The following is a 26,216-nucleotide window of genomic DNA, read 5'->3' on the forward strand; positions in this document are numbered from 1 at the left end:
GGTACACACTTGTGATATTATGGTTAACTTTAACCTTAGAGGACTATGACTTATTAAAATATTACCTCACACTTTCCCTTTCCTGTATTGAGGTGGGTCTACAGCTCACGGATTGTAACTGTCTCATCCCCTCAGCTTTCCCTGCAGGCGATAACAATAAACAAAGAGTGAAAACAGAGTACACAATTTACAGGGTAAGGAAAGATGTTACATTTTAATAGAAAAAAAATGGCATGGTTCAACAACATACATTAACTTAACATAACCGAAAGAAAAGAGACGCCATGAAGGGAAAAAAAGAAAAGGAGTGTGTTAGAGACCATGAGCCTCTTTTTCAATCTCACACACACGCACACGCACACGCACGCACGCACACACACACACACACACGCACGCACACAGATAAGGCCAAGAAGGCTCAGAAGACTAGATTGTTAACAAGATTGCAAGCTGAATTTTCTGCATTAAGGTTGCTTGGCTGTTGATGATAAAACAAACTGTTTAACAAAAACCACAACACACAAGTAATCAGGAGCCCCCAAAAAAAAAATGGGTCACAAAAAAGAAAACGAGGATCATTTCCAGACATGAATTAAACGGTTACAATTATTTAAACACGTTTAGACATGTGACGTGTTAAAAAAATGTTTGTTTAATGCAACAACACATTCATTTAGAGTTCTGTTTTCTGGCAGTGTCTCATAAGACGTCAATAAACTGGCTCATCTGTTTAGCTTCTAGTCACAAAGGCAGAAAATGAGGCAGGATTTGAATGAAGAAAAAGGCAGTATGAACACTGACAGGTTATATAACTCAGGTTTTAACTGCCTAAACAACATATTGATAAACCAAAGTATAACTCCTTTGACTTGATTGTGTGTTGTTCTGATAGTTTCCAGTTAGCGTCTATAGCAGAGGTTTATGGAGCAGCAGCGCCTTCTGCTGGTGAAACCAGCGAATAACAACAGCCCTTACATCATCTGTATCCTGAAGAAACCTGACATTTCTGTTTTCAATGTATCATGAGAGGTGAAATCTTCGTCCACTAGGTCAAGTCTTTAGTTATATCACAAAAAGAAAGAAACCAGACTTTTTCCAGACTATTTAAAAAAAAATGTTTTGGTTTCTACATGATTATGATAATAAAAAAACCTTGTTAAATCTTTCCCAGAAGAGCATTAGCTTATCTATTTGGCTATGCTAACCAGTTGCCTAAACACCGCTACATTCACACACTGTGATGAGAAATGATTGAAAAATGTGACCCATCAAAGCTGGGTCTTATTATTCTAAATAAAGATTTGTCTTCTTCTGTCATGAAATGTTTACGTCCTTAAACGTGAATGTTGAACCGAGGTGAAATATGCCAATTGAAGCTTGTCTGGTTTGGTTTGTTTGCTCCAAATTCCCTTTATCATTGAGTAACAACAAACAAAACTATAAACACATCACAGAAACAAGGGTTGAAAATGCAAAACACAGGTGGTGTGTTTTCAAGGCTGTGGTGTCACACAAAAAGTCCTCGGAGGAGTCTTGTACTCTGTCACTCCTTAGTTGAGGTTTCTCAGGACAAAGAGAGGAAAACAAACATTAGCTTGAAGACGCTTGAAGTCAGATCTGATGGAACGAAAATACCTCTGAAAATAACAGTTTCTCATTTGACATCTCGACACTAGTTTTATAGCTGAGGGTTATGTAGTTATGCTCGATGGACTGTGTTGATAATAATTAAATAAGGCCGCCTATATAACAAAAACAACACACATACAGTACATGTGAAAAAAAAGGATGGTGGTTCAACAAGTGTTTTTTTTAAGTACAAATGAAGTGCAAATTCTCTTGTAGAAGGCACAGTCTGGCATCAAATGGCACGGTCTGCCTCAGTTCAGTTCAGCTCAGCTGAGCTTTAGCCTCTTGGTATGGTAACAGGACCAGTTTGGACCAGTCAAAGACCAGTTTGAAAGAGTTTATTTCTGTTGCTGCTGCGGCTGCTGCCTGAGGCTCTCCAGCAGGATTCTCTTGTGGGCAGGGTCAAGCACTCCCGCCTCCTCAAGGTCCTCCTCAGTGATGTCACTGGAAACATAACACAGGAGGTGAGAACATTTCTCAAAAAGAAGAGACAGGATTTCAAACAAAACCCATTTACCAAAATAGTGAAAATATCAGAATAACTTTAGGATTACAGGTGGATGAAAGGACACACTAATCTGAATGGATGTGAACATGTTGAAGTGTCTTTACCTGAGGAACTCCAGGTCGTCCCAGCCGTTGTGTAGAAGACCCTGCTCATACCTCTCCAGTCCGAGTCTCTGCAGCCACTCCCCTACTGATGACTCGCCAACAGACAAAGACGAGCTGCTGCTGCCCCAAAGTGCCTGCAAAAGGGAAATACAACATACGATCACCTAAAACATGCTAAAACAAAAAAACCTGAAAAAAAAAAATATATATATTAACATCTCATCCGTAGAAAAGAATGGAATTTAAGGGTAGATCTCACCTCCTCCGGCATGTCCTCTGCGATACTTTCTGTGATGGGATTTCTGGGCGGGAAAGTGCGGCAGGCGTCCAAACCTAAACCCATCGGCTGCCCTCTAAGAGGCGGTGGTGCGGACGGAGCTCGTGGAGGCTGCCCAGGAAATTCACTCTCACTCAGTGTCTTTGCCATCTGGAGCACAGAACACGACTGGTCGTCCAGCGCTCCTCCTCCACCACCACCACCTCCTCCTCCTCCCCCTCCTCTTCTAAAACCTTCTCCAAGTGCCAGTGGGTTAGCAGGACTGGCTGCTGGGATCCTGACCTCGGCTAGGTCTGGGTAAATAGGACGGGGTTTGGGAAAAGGGGCCTCTGCAACCATCTCCAGTGCTCCCTTAGGTAGAGGAGGAGGGGGGAAGTCAGGAGGGGGGCGAGTCAGTGTTGTCCCAACTGTTGCTACGATACCAACCACCTGTGCTCCTGCTGCACAGGTACCTCCATCGTCCTCTGAGGAGCCCTCTTCGCTTATAGCGCGCACTGGATGTCCAGTCATGGGCCTGCGTGCGTGACAGGATCCTGAGGCCCCATAAGGGGGTTTGGTGCGAGCTACAGCAGAGGGAGGAGGGGGTTTAGCTATCTGAGGGTTTGCAGAGTTAGGAGATGGGAGAAGCTCAGGTGAAAGAGCAGCTGCTGATTGGTTGGGAACACCTTCCAGGATGTAGTAGGCGGGATTATTGTAGCTGTTCTTGCAGATCGATGAATCCCCTTCAGGTGCTTCCTGTTTAGGCCTTTATAATACACACAAAACAAGAACAGGTGTTTGATGCCCTAAGCATGATCCAGCATGATCCACACGTTTGCTTGGTTGATAAAACATGTTGAGGGTTTTTATTTATTGTGTTACTAATTAGAGCATTTGGTATCAATGTGTGTAAAGTTCATTTTTTGCCTTACCTTGCAGCGGTTTCCTCCTTGCAGCTCCTTTCAGCCTCCTCGCTGACCTTTCCAAGCTCTCCAAGCTGTTTACGAACCACAGATGGCCTGTATTGATGGCACATTATAACTGTGTGAACCTCCCTGGTGCAAGTTGCAGGATATTTTATCAATGAAGACAAAATGGAGGGCATCTACACACTACATTCTACACAAGTTCCAAAAACATATACTTAAAACCAAAAAAAAAAAAACACAATTTCACTAACACTGGCTTTAACTTCAGAACAATGCAGTTTGGAAGCTTTAATCTAGAAGATGTACTTCAAAAGAAAGACGCCCAAAAAATGTTTATTGCTGGATTTGGTCTCCACCTAGACTTTTTCTGAACAATGATGCATGCATTTCAAATCATTTGGTTATCCATATCTACATTTAGAACCCTTTGTAAAGGACACATGGGCAAACATACAACCTTTTATCAGGCTCACATTCATTTTATTTTCTTTCAACCATCTATTATGGAGATATCTTATCTATTGAGAGAGGGAAATCTATTCTACCTATATGTAAAGCATGTTGATAAGACATTTAGGTCTGTGAAGAAGGTGTGAAAATGTCGAAAAAGAGAAAAGCGTACTGACTTGACATATTCATGTCCCACTCTGGATACCAAAGTGGATTTCCCTTTAGGTCCACCTGTCTCGTCCTTGTCCACACTGATCCACTCTGCAATACAATAAAACAGTTTAGATTCTAAAAGAACAATGAAAAAAGTTCAGCTAAAAAACATGAAAAGAAAAGCTGTGACCTTTGGGAAAATGATCTTCAAACAGAACATAAACATTTTTTTTTTAACTAAAAGACATTTCTGAAGTCGAAGAACATTGGAGACATTACTGAAGTAAATCTTTACAGACATTTTTTTTAAATGTAGAAAAAGAGGGTTTTATTTGAGCAGCTTCTTCAATCATTGTGTTGAAATATAACCAGTACAGCTTACCTAAAAACAAATACATTTCTCTACATCCTTAAAACTGAAGCACATATTGCCTTGATTGAAGACATGACCTCTTTATTTATCAACACTTGTAACATTGATTGATTTCAACCTGCCATATTTGTACAATACAATTTACATGTTGATACTATCTCTTGAGATGGTAATGGTGTTTGTATAACTCTCAATCTTAAACTCCCCTGTCTGTATGCAAAGAACAGTTTATTCTCCCCACAGTAAACTATATTGTTACAACCTTACCGTAGAGTCTCTCCCTGGTTCCCATCCTCTCGGAGGGGACTCGGACCCTCATGGACCCCCTGATATTTCCTGTTTCCTCCCCACGGTGAGACAGGTAGGTGTGGAACTGCTGTGCTGTGCTGCCAATCATAGACTTCAGCGCCAAAACACACTCTCCTAACAGGAGAAAAACAAATAAACAGCCATTTGACAGACAAAATGAGACAAGGTCAGCTTGTCATCGCCTAAGAATGGCATAGCCACACCACAATCATGAACGCTCTCTTTATACCGTAGGACTCGTATCCATCCAGTGATTTCACAGTAAGCAGCAGATGTTGGTCCTGCAAGTATTCAATCTCTGAGAGAAGAGGTTTGAGCGTCGTTAGCTGCTTGTTGGACCAGCCCACACGCAGGAAGTTGACATTGTCGCTGCTCTGACTGTCGTTCTCGTAACTCTTCTTAAACTCTACAGATGAGAAACAGAGAGAGAGGGGGGAGAGAGAGATGCAGGGCGGTGTGGATGGGAGAGGAAACAAAGGGAACAAGGCGGGAGGCAAAAAGAGGAGGGAGATGTTTCTATTGCATTTCATTCAAAGGTACATGGTCAACAGGAGGTGGGGGATGCAGCACAGGTAAAACATGGATTTGAGCTTTAAAGGTATACTGACTGCCTGAGATAGGGAGGGAGGGAGAACATACAAGAAGAAGAAACAGAAACAATTTTATTACATCTATTAAATCCACCATGTCTGTGCTGTATCGCCAGGTGGATTTTGGTGGCTCTTTCCCTCACCTTCGAGACAAGTGGAGTAGAATTCAATGAAGAACTTGGTTCTGCTCGCCGTCTTTACTATGGCCTCGATGCTCTCAAACTCGATGTAGGCCTGCTCTGATGACTTTGGCAGACCTGCAGAGAGTGACAGTAGGCCAGGAAGGATTGAGGGGGGTTGGAGGAAAATAATGATAGAACAAAAGGAGACAAATCTGAGTAAGGTGTGTAGACTAAACATCTGTTTGTAAGTGTGATATTTTTCTAAAGTAGAAATGAGGATTGAGTAAAAAAATAACAGGCTTCAGTTTCTTTCCTCTGGTCTGCTCAACTCATTGCTTATTTCTGGCTTCTGTTCAGCCATGAGTCAATGACTGGACTACCAGAGGTTACCAAAAATGTCTGGATTGGAGGAGGAAAATAAACACATCATCATCAAGTTATTCTAAAAAGCACAAAGTTCCCTTGTTTTGAATATCACTCCCTATGGCCAAACAGTGTTGTCTCTGCCGTGTTAAAAAGAGTACAGAGGAGGAAGAAGCTGAGAGGGAGAGGGAATAAACAAAGGAAACAAAGAAAAGGTTTTTTTTACTGAAGGAAGTTAACCTTTCTTGGAGACAAACTGGGACGTCACCCCAACCTCGAAGGTACCAAACACAGGGGAATGATCACTGGTCACAATATCATCTGTACAGCCTGAAAAACAGAAGAGCAAACACTGAAATTTGTTGTTGATCAACCATACTAACTGCTGTACGACATGAGGAGGTTTGTAAAGTCTCAGTGACATTGCTCGTAGTGATCTCTGTTACAGTGTGTTTAATCAATTGTTTCTTGAATGAATATCTCACCATAGGAGTTGCAAACAATGTGTGTCTCTGGGTATGACTTCCACAGGATCCTGTCACACCAGGATGGAACATTAGTCCTCATCTGGGACAGACACACAAGAGGAAGTTATCAAGCACAAACTCACAAAAATAATGCAAGAGTGTGTTAGGAACAGCTGGGTTTAGATCTATCTAGGTGTCGAAGTAAAGTAAACCTACCCCTGTAGCCTTTTGTTTTTGCCAGACATATGTGTCCCTTGAGCCACGTTCATAACGGTAGGTTGGCGGGAATGAGATCTCCTCCTCCGCTGCATACAGTTAGACACACAGTCACTTGATTTTTCAGGTAAAAAGTGCATGTGGAAGTATATATAATACCCCAAAAAAAAGACAGATGATTGACACATTATTTTGAGCTGTTGTGAGATTTCCCATCATTTATCTTCTACTAACCGAAGCGTAAGAAGACTTTGTTCTTCTCTCTCTCCAAGTTGAGCTGGTCCACCTTGAGCAGGGGATCAAACTCCTTCCTGTTAATGTAGTTTAAAATCTCCTACACATGGACAAAGAGAGAAACAACCACTAATGAAGGCGTCTGCTTTATATCATCGCTCTGTAAATGTCTCAAGAGTATGAGCTTTACCTGTATGTCCATATCCAGCCTGTAGTTGAGGTCTCCCAGCCAGAAGAGGTGTGTGAAGCGGAGTGAGATGTCAAAGGAGCTCAGCTGTTTGTCTCCCAGTGACAACAGGCGGAGGATGTCTAGGTAGTTCTGGTTCCTCCTGTAGGACACACACACACAAAGGTCACATGTACCAGAGACAATCAGAGGAAAAAGAGAAATATGTGTTGTGTTTAAGATGTTTTCCAAAACAGATGTCTTAAGAGGATATTGCAATGTAAGGGTAGGAAAAAGAGCCTGAAATACAACGGCCATATTAATGTTTGTGTAGGACTGTGGTGAGTACCTGGCAATCTTCTCATTCCCTGATGTTAAGTGACAATTCACAAAGCCAAAGGACGTCCCATTGAACATGAAGGACACGCCCACTGCTCCTTTGTTACCTAGGAAACCATCAAGACATACAAACTTATAACCAATACCAAAATGATAAACAGCTATTTCAATCTTTTTACATTAAAAAAATAATAGAATTATCTGAGCATTGGAAAACGTTTATGCTGATACTGGTTTGTACTAATGTCATTCATAACTCATATCGGAATATACAGGTATATATGCAGAAAATATTCTATTGTATCATCAAGATCATAGTAGATTTTTCATTGTGTTGTTTTTGTGACTCACGTGGAGTGTCAAGAGACACTGCTTTGGAAATCTTGAAGATAAATCTAGTATTATTTTCTTACTTGATTTTACAAATACCTAAAGATGTCTACGTAATTCTAGCCACATTATTTAGTGTGATTAAAAGAGATCCTGTACTAAAGCCATAATAAAGCCTTTTAGTACCCTTTTTGTCAATGGAAAAATAAGTGTATGTGTTGAACTTATGCCAGTATTCAAGTATTTCTCCAGATTTCAACCAGGAAGTTAAGCATGTGAAGAAACTAAAGAGTGAATACTGATGTTACCGAGTGTGTTGGCGATGCCCGTCTTGACACTGGACATCCCCACATGGCTGATCCTGTTCTCATGTTCAGGCTTCACCAACACAGCTATTTTTATGTTCCACAGAGTTTGTACTGCGATCTACGACCAAAGAAGACAACAGACAAGAAAGAAGATTAAGTAAACCCTTATGCACAAAAGTAATGGCTATCTTTCTACATCTTTTGCTTTGCAAATTTCACTAATAATCCAGTTTTTAAATCTATCTAAAAAAAAAGGTACAAGCAGGCACAAAATACCCAATAAAATACAATACCAGTAAATTATTACAAATAAGCATAACAGTCCTACATTTAAAACCATTATTTCTGTGTGCTTTTACCGGTTTATAATCCAGTTCTGTCTGCTCCTTCAACATGGCACGCAGCGACTCCACCCACTCCCGATCGCACACTGAGTTTTCTTGGCTTCCGAACACATAAAGGTCATGGGGGATGGTGACCGTCATCTCGTCTAGAGTCTTCCCGAGGCCGCGACACAACACCCACGAGGCCACAGACTTGGGAGAAGGCACTGAGCCTAAACACAACATGCATTTGTGTTATTTTCTTAATACATTATAAAAAGTTTTTTATAATAATGTAGTTTATAGCAGTGTGTGTGTCTCACCCATATTCCAGGTGCCTATAAAGATGGAGATCATGTCTGGCTCGTCCTGGTTGGAATGTTTGTTCTTCATCAGTTGCAGCAGCTGACAAAAGGCCTCCCGCTTCTGAAATACATGGACACACACACAGACAAACAGACACACACACACACGTAAATCATGGATTCTGCCACTAAAGGGCACCCTGTTTTGACATAGAAGTACTGTAAAAAAAAAAAGAGCATTTTTTTCTCAAAAGCACAGTTGTCAATCAACTCTTTTAGGCATTTTCCATCATATTTTTTGTTGTTGAGAATTACACAACAGGAAATTTAGAGAAGAGATCTGTGCCCGTCTTCTTATTATGAATAAACATATTAAAGAGAAATTAGAGAGTTTTTCAGTGTGACTATGAAGGTGTAACCTGTGTTGTGTTTCCAGATGAGAGTTTTGTGTTTGAATAATTATTTGTTAAAGATCCTACAAATATTTTGGAGTCAACGTGAGTGTGTGAGTGAGTTTGTGAGTTTGTGCAGACCTTGGCACTGGCAAAGATGAAGTCCTTCCTCTGGCTCTTGTCCTTCTCCTTCTCAAAAACAATGCCCAGTTTATTCTGCACCCGCTGTGACTTGATCAGCTGACGGACTGAGACAGACAAAATAGACGATGAGATGGGAGACAGAGGGTCGGAGATAAGGAGGGAGAGAAAGAGGTAGAGGCAAGGTCAAGGAGTAGATTGTAGGGGGTGAAGTTAAGGAAGAAGAACAATGAAAAAGTAAGGGAAATAAAATGAGACACACAATTCTAAGCAAAAAGTCCTTATCCAAGTTTTTATGTCTTTACCAAAAAAAGCTTCTCACACAGTGATGTACCTCTCTGACATTAAAGTCATAAAAAAGGAATATACTTGTACAATATTAAACTTTAGCCATCAAGCAAAGGGTGTTTGTATGTGAAGTGATTATGCAATCCTTACTCTTGTCATGTGTGAACGTGGTCCAATCTTCTTGGCTGTCCTTCACCTTCTTCATCACCACCAGTCGTCCTCCCTCCACGTCCACAGAGAGCGTGTACTTTTGACTCTTTCCAATCTTTGTCAGCTCTGCCAGGTAAACATCCATCTTCACCTGAAGACAAGCAGAGGAGAAAAACACACAGTCGCTGTTGTAAGTGCACATAAAATGTCTGTGACGCTCTGAGTCATTTTTTTTGTGGCTGTTCACTACATTATATGCTTAAACCACCTCCAGGGACAGTGGGGGTCCCCTGTATCTGGTATCCTTGTTTTGGGGTTGCGAGCTGAAAAGATTGAGGACCCCTGCTCTAAGTGACACAGTTTTCACATGGTATCAAATCCTCATTCCACCACTAGGGGTCTTCAGAGTCGAAATATTTGACTTGTCAGCACTCCTGTTCTCATCACAGACATACGTGTACAGAGGTGTAAAGTAACGAATTACATTTACTCGCGTTACTGTAATTGAGTAGTTTTTTGCTGTACTTACTACTTTTTAAGTAGTTTTTTAAATCTGTACTCTTACTTTTACTTAAGTAGGTTTTCTGTCAAGTATTGTAATTCGCTACATTTTAAATCACATCCGTTACTGAGTAAAACAAATAGGCCTGCTATGAATGATGTTCCTTCATCGCACCGGAGCGACGAGAGAGAGAGAGAGAGAGAGACAGCGAGAGAGAGAGAGAGAGAGACAGAGAGAGAGAGACAGACAGACAGAGAGAGAGAGACAGAGAGAGAGAGAGAGAGAGAGAGAGACAGCGAGAGAGAGAGAGAGACAGAGAGAGAGAGACAGAGAGAGAGAGACAGACAGACAGAGAGAGAGAGACAGAGAGACAGAGAGAGAGAGAGAGACAGAGAGAGAGAGAGACAGCGAGAGAGAGAGAGAGACAGAGAGAGAGACAGAGAGAGAGAGAGACAGACAGAGAGAGAGACAGAGAGACAGAGAGAGACAGAGAGAGAGAGAGAGAGAGAGAGACAGCGAGAGAGAGAGAGAGACAGAGAGAGAGAGACAGAGAGAGAGAGAGACAGACAGAGAGAGAGACAGAGAGAGAGAGAGACAGACAGAGAGAGAGACAGAGAGACAGAGAGAGAGAGAGACAGACAGAGAGAGAGACAGAGAGAGAGACAGAGACAGAGACAGAGACAGAGAGACAGAGAGACAGAGACTCTTTTCTTGGCTGGGTATAGTGCAGCACGGATAAGTTCCTCCTCTACAGCGGGTCTACCTGCTGAAGGTGTTTATAAACTGATGTCTTATTGTCTTAAGTCTAAGATGATTTAAATAAGTTGGCTGTGGTTCTTACTCTTGGGCAAAGAAGTGGCTGAGGATGCTTTTTCTCACTGCAGCGTTCGCGACTACAATCGCCGCTGCAGCTCCGAGCGATAAACACATTTAGTTCCGGAAAGTTTTTCACAATAAAAGTCCGTAATTGCCATCTCTCTGATGTGCTTTTATTTTGAAGCAGACTTATGTGTTATAAGCTGCTGCAACTTAACACATCTCAGATGTATGAAAATAAATACTTAGAAGCTTCAGTAGCCTGCTAATAGCAAACAAACAGTGACTAAAACATTTCATATTTAAGTTCATAAAGGCTCATTTTAAAACAATAAATGTATTATCTTTCATCTCAGGTTTAGTTGCAGCTAAGTCAGCCTTTGAGGCTGTCTTTGAGACTAACCAGCCTCAGAATAATAAGACTAAAAACACCAAAATACTCTTTACACTGTTTATGATTGAGACAAAGATCCTTTTAGTATTTTCTTAAAAAGTTTAAAGGCTTAATATGCGATTTTTCGCACTTAAACGTAATAGAAATCAAGTATATCCTCTGAAAATTCTCTGTGAGTCATGACCGTCTACAATGGGTGTAACACCCGAGTCCCACTGTCTGTGACGCTTTCAGAGTTTTCTGAGTCCTATCTTCAGTTTGTTTACATCGCCAGGACGGCAGGCCAACTCCTCCCCTCACGTATAAAAGTTTTTTAATTGAGGGACTAGAGAAAAGAAGAATAACATACTGTACTCACTGCTTAGCTGTGTTTCTAGATCACGCTCATTTCAGGTAAATTTACGTGCAGTGTGACGATACGAGCATAATAAAGATCACTAGCATTAGCATGCTAACACAACAATGCAGCGCGAGTTGTTTTGGTTTCATGCTGGTGCTCAAGGGCGACATCTGCTGGATCAAAAAAATCACATATAAAGCCTTTAAACATTTCCCTTCATAAAACAGCTGATTACTTGAACATATAATCCTTGATTATTTATTCATCATTATGTGTATTTTGTTTTTGTCAATGGGGTAGAAAAGAAAATGTTTATCTGAAAAGATAAATCTTCGTAAAGATTTGATTAAAAAAACTTTGAGATTAATATCCTCTCGTCCTTTTTTATGACACACAAGAGACGCGTTGTTAAAAAAAGTAACTAAGTAACTTTTACTTAAAGTACATATTAATGATATTAATATGTACACGAGTAACACGAGTTACTTTTTACTTTTACTTGAGTACATTTTTAAACTGAGTAGAATATATTAGTACTCTTTACACCTCTGTACGTGTATGACATTGTTTTAGAGTGAGTGAAAAGCAGACAGTTTTTCATATTTCTGTTTTATCACATACTTTGCTAATGATTTGTGCTCTGAAGGGTTGGGCATTTAGGTTGCGAATCCCTTCGGCTTTAAATAAGACACATACATTCATAATTTGTCAGAGCAAAATAAAGACTAGAAGATAGACCCCATCTTGGTATTACTTAGTATGACTCAAAGTCAGAATATATCTCTGTTTGTGAGTCAGTGGGTGAATCAGGAGCCACATCTGAAACTTTACTTATCAGAACAACATTTATTTTCCTGTGCAACAGGAAGCTGCTGAACCACCAAACAGCATGAGGACTTTGGTGACATTCAATATTTTAAATAGTTCATTCTTTCTTCTTTTCTGAGCATACTGTATCCCCAGAGTTAGTATCCCTGTTATGGTCTCTTTACCTCTTGCCCAGTGCTCACAATCTCTTTTCATTCATAAACTTCTGACTTTCTCATCTTTTTCCCCTCCCACGCTACACCACAGTCTCTTAATGTGTAGTACTGGTAAATGTCAGTTGCACATTCATACTTGTGTACAGAGTGTGGATATTACAAACAATGATGATTACTAATCACATCCTGACAAAGCCACTGATGCTGTATGACGACGTGTATTTCAAGCATTTCTTAGGTCTCTCATCAGCACGGTGCCAAAGTATATATTAAATCATAACCTGCTTAATGTAATTCAGTCTGTGCTCTGTTTAACAAATCCATCACTTCCTGACAGAAGCACGTGTTACGTCTAATCTAGTAGGGATTATCTAGAGTATTTAAACACCATTAAAGTGATCTATTCATTATGATTTTATTCCATATCAAAGAACGGCCTAACCGATACATTTTTGAGACCAAATCTGATTTTACAAATTGACAATTACCAAATGCTGGCCAATATTTTGAAATATTTGACTGAAATCAAAATAAACCTTTTTTACACAGCAACTGTCATCAGATCCTGCAACATTTTGACCGTGCAGAGTAAATCTGTTTTCTACATTATATGCTGGAGTAACAGGTTTTTATATCTGCACATATTGTAAAACATATGAAAATACTGTTGCATCCTGATGCATGTAGCAGGGTAGAGCTTGAATGTACCATTCAGACAATTTGACTTTGAAATCATTTAAGAGTCTTGTTAATAAAATTGAAGTTTGTGTAAATTTTGGAACAAAGCATGCCTCCAATCTCTTTGTTGATCTTGTCCTGTACATGTGTAAATAATGTTTCTGGTGAGAAATCACACCCTGCAATCTTTAAGCAGTCAAACGTTTCACTAATTCAAATGAAAAAGCATGCTTGACGGACAACTACACCACCGCAGCATTTACATATTTATTTCAGTCACCTTTAAAAAAAAACTGTTCTCAGTTTGACAATAACTGATGATGAATGCAGATTTTATACCCACCCCCTTCCTTACATAAAAAGACTACTAGTTTTCATTTTATTCACTTCCTTGAAAAACCAACAGCCAGTAACAAATGACATCATCATCATTTCCTTTATACTGACTTCACCCTGAAGTGTGACTATTTAATGCATACCTCAAATGCCTGCACAGGGATGGCTTTGCTGTGACGCATGGAGAGAGGAGGAAGGGAGCATGGAGAGGACAGACTCATGTCCTGTAGAGCTTTTAGAGCCTGAGGAGCAAAAAGACAGAGAAGGGCAGAAAAAAAAAAATGAAAACGGGAAAGAACACATACACACACACACACGCTAAAGGAAAGACAAACGGACACAAGCAGATAAATTGGATTGTTTTCAGCTCCAGTGTTAGTGTTCAAAAGGAAATAGTTTCCCATTTCCTGGATGTGACCTAGCAGGAGCAGAGAAGGTGGAGCCGGTGACAACACGAGTCAAGAAGTGGAGTGTGATCGCACTGAGGCCTTTTCCTTCCTTGTGAAGCTGAAGCCCCTCCTTATATATGTAGCTCAAAACTTTAATTACAGAAGAGCTGATACAAGGAAACAAAGTCTTGTTGGTGAGGTTTACAGCCGGAATATTTTTTTGGAGCTAAAGACATGGACAAATAACTGCTCTACCAAAAGCCCCCAAACTGATCTTTATCTAAATGTATGTGTCTTCAAGAAGTGTCAAAAATAAAAGGCAATATTTTCCACACACACACGCACACGCACACGCACACGCACACGCACACGCACACGCACACGCACACGCACACGCACACACTGTCTAGCCTGAGCCTGAAATCATCATGCTGTGAAGCGAGCTGGACTTCTAGACAGATGATCCATCATACTGGTAGGGTTATCAAAACTAAGCACTTCCACTCAACAGCTGCCAGTGTCTGTTTCTGTGTGTGTGTTTGTGTGAATCTGAGACGGAGCCATGTGATCATGTGTAAGGATGCACGCCTCCAAATGACTGTATGGTGAATGTAATTGACTGTGTACCTTCTTCTCTATGGAGGACAGCAGGTCTTTGAGTATCGCCAGCTTGGTCACAAGGTTCTCCAACTCCTGGTCTCCACCCTGATTCACCGACTGATGGAGGGGGAAAAAAAAGTGAGAACTATTGCAAGCTATTAACAAACAGAAAAGGACTTAGGTCTGTTTTCTAAGGGATGCAGTAAATGTTTTTACAGAGGAAGACATAGACTATCATTTATTGAAATATGCAATGAAATTATGCATTGACTTAAGACACAAATAAAACATTCAACACTTCTGCAGTGTGTTAAACTGCACAGAAAAAGAGATGCAGACTGTTCTCAAGGCTGCACAACCAGTCTTCCAATGTTTACATAAATCAGTTTTTATTCAAACATAAAACAACATGTGTGTGCATGATGACAAGTGACTGATATGACAATTAACAGGCCTCATCTTATTTCTGTGAATATATGATAATCTTCAGGAAATTCAGACTTTCTGCTGGGAGCATAGACATCTTGTCTAAGTATTAAGAACTGTGTTAAGAGCAACTATTAGAAGACCATTACAATGAAGACAGCCTCACACACACAGATGAGAGTTTCCTTGTGATATGCTATTTTAAGATCAGTGTGTATGACTGTAGTGTGACTAAGTCGACCTCAGCTGTCCTAAAAAGACCACAAAGAAAGAAAAAAAAAACATTTCCTCAGGATACCCTCTTGTGTAAATGTGTTGGAAAGCATGTATATATAGGTTCCACTTTGTGTTACAACACACAGTCCATTCAGTCTCTTTAAACTAAGTGTTTCTCCAGGTTTTTTTAAGAACTTGTTATAGAGTCTCAGTCATGTATTCTGATTGGCTGCTCGGCACACGAGGAGCTTTAGGAAGACTTGATTTGTTACCTGGGGACATTATGTCACATATTTCATCATCTGTGAAACTGATTAAATATTCCCGTGGGACACACATAACTCAGAGTGAAGAATGTTATGTGATGATTCTCAAATGTGAAGAAAAACCAATGAAGAAGTGAGAGAACTTTAATCGATATTCTGCCCAAGTGGCCGGTTATTGAAACTATGAAATTAACAACGGTTCACAAAAGCTTCAATACAAATTCAGACGGCTTATGTTCACATTTTGAAATCTCTGTAATGGCAACATACAGTGTGGACATTCAGTGAAGTGTAATATGTTTGATATATATATATACACACACCAAACACATGCAGTATGCTGTACAGCACACGTACAGAAAAGGGGTTTAATACTGGCAGGACAACAGAAACAAAGGATTACCTTCACTTGTTTCCACTCTACACACTGACACAAACACACATGAAGTAGCAAAGATGCGTACCTGCTGGATCATCTTGGAGACCATGAAAGCACTCTGCTGATCAAATACTTTGGACAGGATCTCCAGACCAGACAAAACCTTATCCACCTCTCTGCATGGGGAAACAGAGAAAGAAAAACAGCTTTTGTTTCAAAGCTTAAACGTCCTGTCATGTCTTCCTTTCGTTTAGGTTTATAGAAAACATATTAACGATGTGCATTAGTACATGCAGTGGCTGTGCAACAATTCCCAAATTACACAGCTACTTTTCTTTTTTTTTTAATTCAAATGAAAGTTAATTTACCGCGGCTAAGCACTCTGTTTAAATTTACAACAAATGTCATGTGGCCATAACAAAAGCTGTGTTTAGATAGCACGCACGTCTTCAGGCTGTTAATCCTCACATAGTTTGTCAGTATCTTTGGACAATGTGTCTCTACTGATGTACTATTGTGTCCTTCTTACCCATTTAGGCGCTTGCAGGAGGCCACTAGTGTCTTGTTGAGGTGAGGTAGGGAGCTGGCTCCCTGTTTGACTGCCTCAAGGTCCAGAGCGTAGCTGCCCTTCAGGTAATCATGGGAGATTGTGCTCAGGCCGTTAGCTGCTGGGGCGCTAAAACAAATTCAAATACAGTACAGTGAATACATATATTCAACCACCTTCATTACATGCACATGCCTCCATCAGAGAAGAATACAGATTAAAATGAAAGCAAGTTATAGCAGAATAATCGTAGTTTAATTCACATTTTATACAAGAAATGGTCTACATTGTCAGTGCTACTGCAAAAGCTACAATCCTGAAGTCAGACATACAACTTTACAGTCTGTTTTTCAGATTTTTCATGTGTTCTGTCTTTCTGTCAAATTCTATTTCTTTCATACATACAGTAAATCTCTTATAAATGTTATACCATTTCAGTTGATATTTGGGTTTCACAGTTGCATACTGCCAAAGTAGAGCGTAAGTCTGCTAGCGTTTGTGCAGTCAGGATTTTCAGAATCACACACTTCCTCTGAACAGAGCGCTGACTTATGTCTTCCCTGCCAACCACAGACACGCACACTCACTTATGCAAGGCAGCAGGACCCCCCTGGCCTCACACGGTGAACAACCAACTACACCTCTACAATGTAGAGAACTCTATCCGATGCTGAGAGATTATACACCTGGTTTCAATTGTATTGTTTCTTGCATCCCATACAACACAGTTAAACAGCCAATTAAAAAAACCACATCCAGTTAAGCCTCTCTAACTTAAACATCTATTTTTGCAACTAGAACTCTCTGCACTTACGTTCTTTTAAAACAGCTCACACTGTGACTTCTAATTAGGCTAAGAAAACTTGACTGGCCCAAGCTTTATTCTATCATGAAAAGTCTACCAAAAAAAAACTTCCTATCAAAAAAGTATCAACCATCCCTGAAGTAGGATGTTCTTTGACATTTTGGTGGTTTCACAAATGATTCATATCTGTGTGCTTGTCATACTACAGCCAAAGTAAAAGTGTTTTTTTCACATAATCAATAAAAACTCTGCTTAAACTTTTATTTTTTCTGAACACACCATTTGTCCCCATGATGCAACATCTGTCCTCTGTGTGTGTGTGTGTGTGTGCGCGCGCACGGTGTGGTGTGTGTTGACTAAGCCTTGCAAATTATGCTTGGATACATCGTCTGTAAACATATTCGGGTCTGTTTTGCCGTTCTTCCGGACTACGGTCAACTTGGAGTTGGTTTTCATTGGGGTGGTGGAGTAGCCAAGAGAATCCCTCCCATGATTTCCCGCCAGCCTCAATGTCATATTATGTTAGTGTTTTGAATGAGAGCCTGCTGGCGGTGGAAGTTATATACTGTACTGTGCGTCTAAGATGCCCAGCAGGTAGTTTGGGATTTCAATTGCAGCACTTGTAGACAACCTCATGAACGGGATTCCACAAAACTCCTCATGTAGATCATGTACCTTTCAGTGGGTGTTTCTGGTCCAGGAGAAGTGGAGGTGGAGGCGGAGCGAGGAGGGAGGGGTGGCTTCTCATCCTCCCCATCTACCAATCACAGAAGAGAAAAGTTAGCGTGTGCATAAAGTGAGAAGAACACAGAGATCCGGCTCTCGAGATACCTGAATAGTCCCGGTCATCGCTGACAGCTGTTTCCTCTCTGTCCACAGGGAAAAGCAGGGTGGTGACCAGACCCTGGCTGGGCTGAAGGTACAACAAAACCAACTCTGCTAACGTTTTAAATCGCTTAGGCTGCACACCCTGAGATGTCTGGTAGAGAGAGAGATCGAGGAAGAGGAAGGAATACACAGAGGAAGAGTTATTTTCTACATCATATCAAGTATCAACATAACAATGACATCCTTAATTCTAGGCAGTAAGTTATCCTGTTACTGAAATCTCTAGTGGCTCCTATTGTTCCACATTTAATGTTGGGTAAGGAAACATGACCCAGTAGTCTAAATATACTCGAACCAGGAAGAGGTGTTTTGTTAAACATTACTTCCAAACATATTTTGCTCCAGGAAGCAAAATTAGACTCCCTTAAATGTCACAGCTTAGACCCTAAAAATCATACAGTATGGAGTCGGGGCACAGATGTCTGAAATGTGGCCACATGAATCGAATGAAGCCCCATCTTGAATGTGTGTGTGTGTATGTATGTGTGTGTGTGTGTGTGTGTATGTGTGTGTGGTGGGGACTTCACAGCTGTTGGCCATGACGCACAAAGAAGCTGCTGTTAGTGTGTCTGTGTGAGTGAGAGCTCACAGCCAACAAAAGCATCTCTGCCTGCCAGCTGCTACTGAAGCAAATACAGCTTTTGCTGCACACATGTACACACACTTAACCTTTAACTCTGTGTGTGTGTGTGTGTGTGTGTGTGTCTCCTCTTTTACCTGTACAGCCAGAAATCCTTCATCATCTGGGAGGATCCTGTATGTGTGGACATGCTTCTGAAATCTGTAGAGAAAGAAAAAACAAGTTGTTAAGAGAGAGCTGGCATAAAGAAAGAGAAACATTCAAAAGAAGAGAAGTAACTCAGATATTTGGGGCGAACGGAGTGAAAAGGGGGAAGTAGAGAGGACTTGTAGGGTATTGTTTTGTTTAACACACACACTTGTACTTGACCTCAGTGGATAGGGGAGTGTGTATCCATGTATGAGAATGAGGGGGGTTTAGACACGGTAGAGAGCTTCAACCTGTTGCTGTCTGTCACAGCAGTGAGCGGGCTTTATCCTTACAGTAGTGCAGATCAGAGTGGCTTTTTTTTTTTGACATATTAGAAGTTAAGAGTATAGATTATACAGTCCTTCCTTGAATCACTCCCACAATTAGTTGGATGTAATTTAATGTATCTACTGTGTGTCAAAACATAGCCGGATTTGAAGTTCTGATTGGACCAGCAGCATATTTTCCCTGAAACCTATTGCAGATCAATGCTCTGACATTGTGATTGCCGCCCTGACTACAAGCCTGCAGCCACAAGCTGGAGTTTAATGATCTCCATGTCTGCCTTTCTGCTCAGTGGACCGCACGCAAAATGTTCAATTTGCAAAGCAAATGTTGTTCATGTCTGTTTACGTGTATTACATGCAGTGTGTTTGTCACGGTCGTGCGTTTGTCTAGATGTGTGGGCGTTAAGGAAATGCAGGAACACAAGCACTGCTTTCACCTCAGCTAATACACTGCCTTTTTACAGCATGTGCTTGTGAGAGGGAAGGGTGAATCCATGCCACGTATTCATCCTGCCCTGTCCACTCAGCTGTTTTTCCGGTCTTTCCAGGTCAGTGTCCCATGGGAACTAAAACATGGACTGGATTCAAGTACCCACAACAAACTATATGAAGAATTAGATGATTTCTGTTCCCCCCAGCATACACACAAAATGTAATCGTACCGGACAAAATGTACTTGAGCGAAGCCATTTTAGTCTTTAAATATGGTCTCGCTGTGTTTCAACCTTTGGCCTCTTCCCCCCAGAAAACAAAAAAAAAATAGGGCACTGTTTGTTTGTTTGTTTGTTTGTGAGCAATGTGTTTTTACAGTCTGCCTCTGGCTTATTCTTGCTGTACTTATTCTGACACCAAAATACAAAAGATTGGACGGATGTTCTTCTTTTTTTTTAATAATATTGTCTTCATCTGAAAACTCCCAGTGGACAGGAGGGAAGACATGCAACAAAGGTCACGACACGGATATGATATCACAGCATCAATACATGATCAAACCGCCACACTGTAACAGAACAGAAGTTGCCATGATTGAATGATTAATGTGCTCTGAATGTATCAAACTGATGCTAATAATAGCTCCATATACAGCATGACTCCTGCAGTAAATGTGATGAATATTTGCTCTTGTATACCGAGATCTTGCAGTTAAGACAGTCAGTAAGATCATGAGATGCTTTTGTCTCTCTGGCCGCCTATATACATTTAGTCGCATGATAAACACAATGGATAGTAGATCGAGTGGCACAGGATCCATACACAGGAGTTACTACAGTGTACAGTAGTGTCTGTGTGTGTCTGTGTGTCTGTGTGTGTGTCTGTGTTTTTATCTTCCTGTTGGCAGCTGAGGAGATTCTCTGCAGGCCTGGGGAGTAAATACTATTGTTTCAGAAGCAGCAAAGTTATAATGGGGGGAGGGAGATGAGGAAGGAGAGGGAGATGTTTATTATGGGATGGATATACACCCAAAGCACACAGTGTGTGTGTGTGTGTGTGTGTGTGTGTTAGTGTGCGAGTCAACAATGGTATGTTTTGAGTGTAACGACTGCATCACAGACTCCCTCTGTCCTGTTAAGGGTGCCACCTCCTCCTCTTCTGTCTCTTTCAATCTCTATTTAGCCTGTAAATGCAGCAGCTCAGTGCAGTGCAGTTTTAGATCGATTTAAATCCATATTTACATCCCGTATAGCCATTCAGATAAAAAAAATATCAAGATATGGGTTTTGGTCCACATCGCCCCAGCACTAAATGATATTTGAACCGAAACCAAACTGCAGTATATAAATACATTCACTCAGCATTTAACCTTTGAGGGGCATTTTATACTCTAGAGTTAATCAGATATCGTGATGTATCATATGATTTTCTTACACTATATCAGCATTGCAGAAACACAGTGTTGGGATAGTATCGTTATCTGAGGGCCACGCATCCCCTAACCCCTACCCCAATTCCTACCCACAAGTGATATATTGTTTGTAGGAAGAGAATGTTTTTCTTCTGGTCTGATTCTGTCTGTTTCATAAGCATGTATTTATATGCTCTCTCCTCTATGTCTCAGTTTGTACTGTATCATTGCAGAGGACCTAGTGATAGGTGGAGTTGGATTCAAACACTGCTGTTAAGTTAAGACACAAAATGAATCCTCCACCATGAACCCTCGCTGGTTAACCGCTGATTTAAACTTTCACAGGCACTTTTACATTTCAGACACACAGAAACACAGAGGGCCATGACTGAACCCCTAACATGTTAAGACGTGCTCCACTGATGCTAAAGAATACCTTCCTGACAGGAAAAACAGAAGACAATTCATTATCTCTGAAGCTGTCACAGTGATGCCATCACCTTATGATTGGCATCTGTTGCAATGGAATTCCAAGTGATACTTAAGTGATACTTAAGCTGGAATTAGATGTGAAGATTTCATGCTAAGGAGCCTTGGAGAGCTACTCTGCAGTTTTAAATACCGGAATAGTTAAATCCCAAATGTGACAGCTATCTGTAGCACACAATTACTCAACACGGAAACCAGTCTGCTGTGGCTATAAATATTTTTATCACCAAATGTTAAGCCTGGCTTTGTGTTCACTTCCTAAAAAAAGGTCAAAGAGTATCATCTTAAAACTTGCAATGCAGTCACACAAAACCCAAAGTCTCTAAACTGAAAGGAACTCAGGGAGGAAGTGAAAGGCCAAAAAGACAGACGGACCCTGATCAGAGTCAATCGCACTTCTGCCACAGCTTCTTTCTTCGGAGTCGCAACCACAAAAAGACACTCTTGACACACACCCGCCTTCCCAGGCAATAACAGAGAGGAAACACATAATCAACACAATGGTGCCTCCAAAGCTCTTAAAAAGGAAGTGCAGTGTCAAAGTGTCAGTTTACAGAAGTCACGAGGAAAGGCTGGACAAAAAGCCATGTCTGGTAGACGTGTTTCAGGTCTGAAAAAAATAAACAAAATCAACATTTTTGGCCTGTATGTTTGATGTGTGTGCAGGGATGTAAAAGAGGTCACCTGATTCACATAGTTTGAAAGAGCCAGTTTCCATGTTAAATTCTCAGAATGACCCAATTTCGAGCCATTCCTCCACTGTGCCATCTTGTTGTCCTCTGGGCAAAGACGTCTGACATGAAATCATTCAGTATCAAACAGTCAACAGAATTACAGTTCAGGAAAACAAACACTTCACTGAAATATGTCATGGAATTGACAAAAATGTCAATTTTAAAAGGAGATAAAACACAGTCTTCTCTCTTTGACGATATTCTCCAAAGTGAACGGAAAAAAAAAAAAAAAAAAGATATTAGACATCACAAGGACAGAGTAAACACATCAGCCTGTGCGTCATATAGAGCCATAACTTAAACAAGTTTGCCATAGTCTAGAACATTATTCACACTTCTGGGGATTTGGATTTCACTTCCTGGAAATGCATTTTTTTATTCATTAATAGAAGTGCACAAGCCTGAGATTCCACTGCTTGACCATGTCATCTTTTCCTGCACAGCTTCAGGGGTTGTTGTGAAATACTGGAAAAACCTGTTCTAAAACATATCATTTATGAAGACAGACAGACTCTGTCTCTGTAACAACAGTGATCTGCATAACCGATGACAAGGCGTCAAGATCAGGCGATATTTACTGCTGCTTACAATTAAGGGGTATGGATAAAGACTAGAAAGCACATACTTATTCAACGGATTCCTGAAATACAATTTAAAGGGCCAGCTGACGTCAATGATCATAGTGAGACTGTGTTTACCTAAGATTCCCAGTTGAATGACACTAATGTTTCATATGTTTCAAAGGTTATAAACATTTCCCTGAATTGGGCCTACTTGAATTTTTATTTCTAAAAGGACAATGAATCTATTCCATGAATTATACATTTTCAAAAGAAGGAAAACTACAATTCCCTTTACATACCCTCTGGTAATCAGTGGAGTTTAATTGATCTATTGTCGATAATGTTCATCACACATGGCACGTCACATGATTGCAAAATTCACATATCAAGTCCTGCAATGTATCGCAATGTAGAGCATATTGGAGTATTGAATGACAATAACTGTGTCATGAAAGAATGCCTTACATACATGACTGAAATCAATGAAATACAGAAATGTGTAAAAGCTGCAAATATATCAACTTGTGTTTTTGTGGCTGCTTAAATCTAAATTTTAAACACATTAGCTAAATCTAAGCTCTCCTTTCTCTTTTAAGTGTAAATATGTGGCATTTATATTTGAACATAAAAAAGTAACTTGCTTATTTCAATCAGTGAATGCATTAGCTTCTATTAATATGTTACTAAAAGAAAGTGATAAGAAAAAACAATAACATGCCCACATTAGAAGATTACAGCAGTCCACCAAGTTGTTCTCCTTCGCTCTATGACCACTACAGAGTGACAACAAATCCAAGGCTATAGCTAATATTCAGAACAGTTGTCATTTTATTTTACATTAAGGTAAAAAGTAAAAGTGACACTGGATTTATGTAAGTCGAGGCCACACTTTAAAAAAGAAGTAGCATTATTTGTTGAGACGCTTTGGCTGAAGCCTGTCCATAAGATGAATTAGGTATCATGTAAGGAATTGTCTTAAGTCCATGAAAGGTGAAAGAGGGCAGGAAGGGAGTAGTGGAGGTGGAGGCGTGAATAAATCCGGAAACAGATGATGCATGGATGTGAGGAATGTTGCGGGCAGAGTGACCTAATGAATTACTGGTGCATTCAGCAAAGTATGAAAAAGGGATATTGTCTGCACCCCTATATAGTAAGCTCTCTGATCTAGCATTTCTTTGTATATATATTCCAGGAACCAAAATGATTTTTTTCTTGGTTCTGGTACTGCAACGCATTGGAGTCTGTCAAGCTGGCAGAGTGAAAAGACTTCTGTGTGGTGAGTACGTAATTAAAAGTGTAATCAGTTACATATGTAGGCGTTGGTAGGTTTTGGTGAACATGTACACCCACACACAAACACACACTGAACTCAGCATGGGGTAAACATCAGATAGGGGATGTCATGTAGGTCAAATCAATGTCAGAGTGTCACATGGCAGCATAGACTTTTAACTCCTTTGACTCAATTTCTATTTCTTCATTTAACATCCCTTTTCCATGGGTTATTTGACTTGTCAAGGACACAGTGAAGTGTGTGTGTGTGTGTGTGTGTGTGTGTTATCTGCGTAATGGCATGTGTCTTGAAAGTTAACCACGTGGTTGTCAGAGAAATTGTACAGATCATTTCGGTTGAGCAGATAGCGGATGATTTCATTTATGATGTTTGATGAACATAGAGGTAATGGGTGGCAAAAGTTCCCTTTTAAATACAAGGATGGTCAAAGACTCCACCTCCGTCTAATCAGTCAATACAGCCCTTATATAAAGATTAGGCTGTTGTATATTTTTTTTTTGTTGCTGTTTGTATGTGAGAAGAAATAGGCTTTGTAACTCCACAGCTAAGCCAGCTGCTCCCCTGCTGCGCTCATTTTACACGAGTCTTCAATTAAAACATCAGCCAGGCTTTACCAGCCCATAGATGCTTATATTTACCTCCACCACCATCCAGTTTCAGTGCCCTGTAAAAAAAAAAAAAAAAAGAAAAAAAAAAGCGGCTGCAGGCGACCACATCAGACACAAGACAGACATGGACAGCCCTAAAGTTGTGTGCCATGCTGGGAGTTTCACTGCTGGGTAGACAGACAGACAGTCTCTCCCTCTCTGCCACTCACTCACATACACAAGCAAAGTAAACAAATGCGTCAGGTTGAAACCTTTAACGCAAGCCTCAATGATCAATTTGAGCTCACAATGATACCACTTCGCAGCTGACTGGGGGAGTTTAAAGAGCTACAACTTGACATTTCTTCGAGGGTTACAAACAAAGCAGTGACAACCCTGTGGATATCTGCAAGCTGTGGACTCTAAAAAAAAAAAACACGGTTCAAACTAAAACCTCAGCAAAGCCTTAACCATATCAAGTTAAGACAAAGCAACACTTGGTTGTACACAAGAGTTTAGAAAAGCTCCAAAAACAAGCCTCTCTTTCCCGTGGTAAAGTTACTTACAGGACACACAAAGCGTACGCTCCGTTCACACTCTCGCTGTCCCGCACCAGGAAGCTGCCGTCTCTCCCGGCTCTGGCCAACAGCTCTTCGGCCGCAGCTCGACTCAGGTCCCGGTGATACCACATCGGAGGTGCGGGCCCCAACGGAGAAACCCCTCCACCACCGCCCCCGGCCATGGCCACAGCCCTTAAACCTCGAGCTGTTTCCAGACCTCTTCGAAAACCTCGCCGCACTCCTCCAGCCTACAAATTCATCCAGTCACGCAATTATTGAGAGCAGACAGGGAGGAAAAAAAAAAAAAAAAAAAAAGAAGCGTAAAGTTAACGTTATTCCGGTGAATAGAAGTCACAGGCCAGCCAAAGACGGAGCTAAAAGTTGTCCATTTGTTAAATTGCGCTGTTTGTGTCCGTTTCCTCAGTTCCTGGAAGTCTCTCTACCCTCCTCTTTCACTTCCCAGTCCCACGGAAATCAGGGTATGTAAATCCACATAGGAGACCGGGAGCAACAGTGGGGGCGACCCATGTCAAAGCAAAAATAGTGTCGATGAGATGCATTTCCTGCCGGGAGGTTCAAAATAAAATAGGCTTTGAAATAATTTACAGCGAGGCGCTATATTTTAAAGGGAAAGTCGCCAACGCAGCTTGTTTCCGGATTTGATGTATCTTCCGATAGCTTGACAGGACTCTACTTTAAGGGATGAAACCATCGACTGAAGTCTATGGGATAACCAAAAACTGTGATGGATACATAGAGAGTAGAAACGCATTGGACGGAGAAGAGAAGTGAAGGGATTGTGCAGGAGAGGAAAAATAAAACAAGCCTATTTTTACCCATCTAGTCTAACACATTTCTGTAATTTTACACAACTTATAATTCACTTTAAAGGTAAATAATGTAGCCTACATACTCTACATTAAACTTTAAGCTTCAGACAAGTCACTATGCAGGATCATATTTTGTATCGCCTACAAAATGTAACATCAGCAAATAAAATAATGATAATAATGTTAGGGTTTGAACTTCAAAACAGTGGATACAATAAGTTCTGTCCCCGTCTTTGTTGGAGTATTAACA

The 26,216-nt window shown here is 40.6% G+C and overlaps 1 protein-coding gene across 1 annotated transcript; it reads right to left on the minus strand.

Annotated features, from left to right (window-relative positions):
* Nucleotides 1–195: 195 nt before the first annotated feature.
* Nucleotides 196–25,678, minus strand: inppl1a (inositol polyphosphate phosphatase-like 1a). The gene is made up of 27 exons (XM_020641764.3): nt 25,143–25,678; nt 18,728–18,791; nt 17,954–18,101; nt 17,798–17,879; nt 16,300–16,446; nt 15,856–15,946; nt 14,511–14,600; nt 13,638–13,736; nt 9,446–9,596; nt 9,008–9,114; nt 8,493–8,595; nt 8,206–8,402; nt 7,847–7,964; nt 7,219–7,315; nt 6,894–7,032; nt 6,704–6,803; nt 6,470–6,558; nt 6,272–6,353; nt 6,027–6,116; nt 5,445–5,558; nt 4,941–5,117; nt 4,670–4,825; nt 4,053–4,137; nt 3,430–3,516; nt 2,501–3,263; nt 2,242–2,375; nt 196–2,073 (listed from the first exon to the last, which is right to left on the minus strand). The coding sequence occupies exons 1-27, from the start codon at nt 25,316–25,318 to the stop codon at nt 1,968–1,970; spliced, it is 3,792 nt and encodes a 1,263-aa protein (XP_020497420.2). The 5' UTR covers nt 25,319–25,678; the 3' UTR covers nt 196–1,967.
* Between the last annotated feature and the right edge of the window lie 538 nt (nt 25,679–26,216).

Source organism: Labrus bergylta, chromosome 11 (genome assembly GCF_963930695.1).
Source record: "Labrus bergylta chromosome 11, fLabBer1.1, whole genome shotgun sequence".
NCBI classification, from domain to species: Eukaryota; Metazoa; Chordata; class Actinopteri; order Labriformes; family Labridae; genus Labrus; species Labrus bergylta.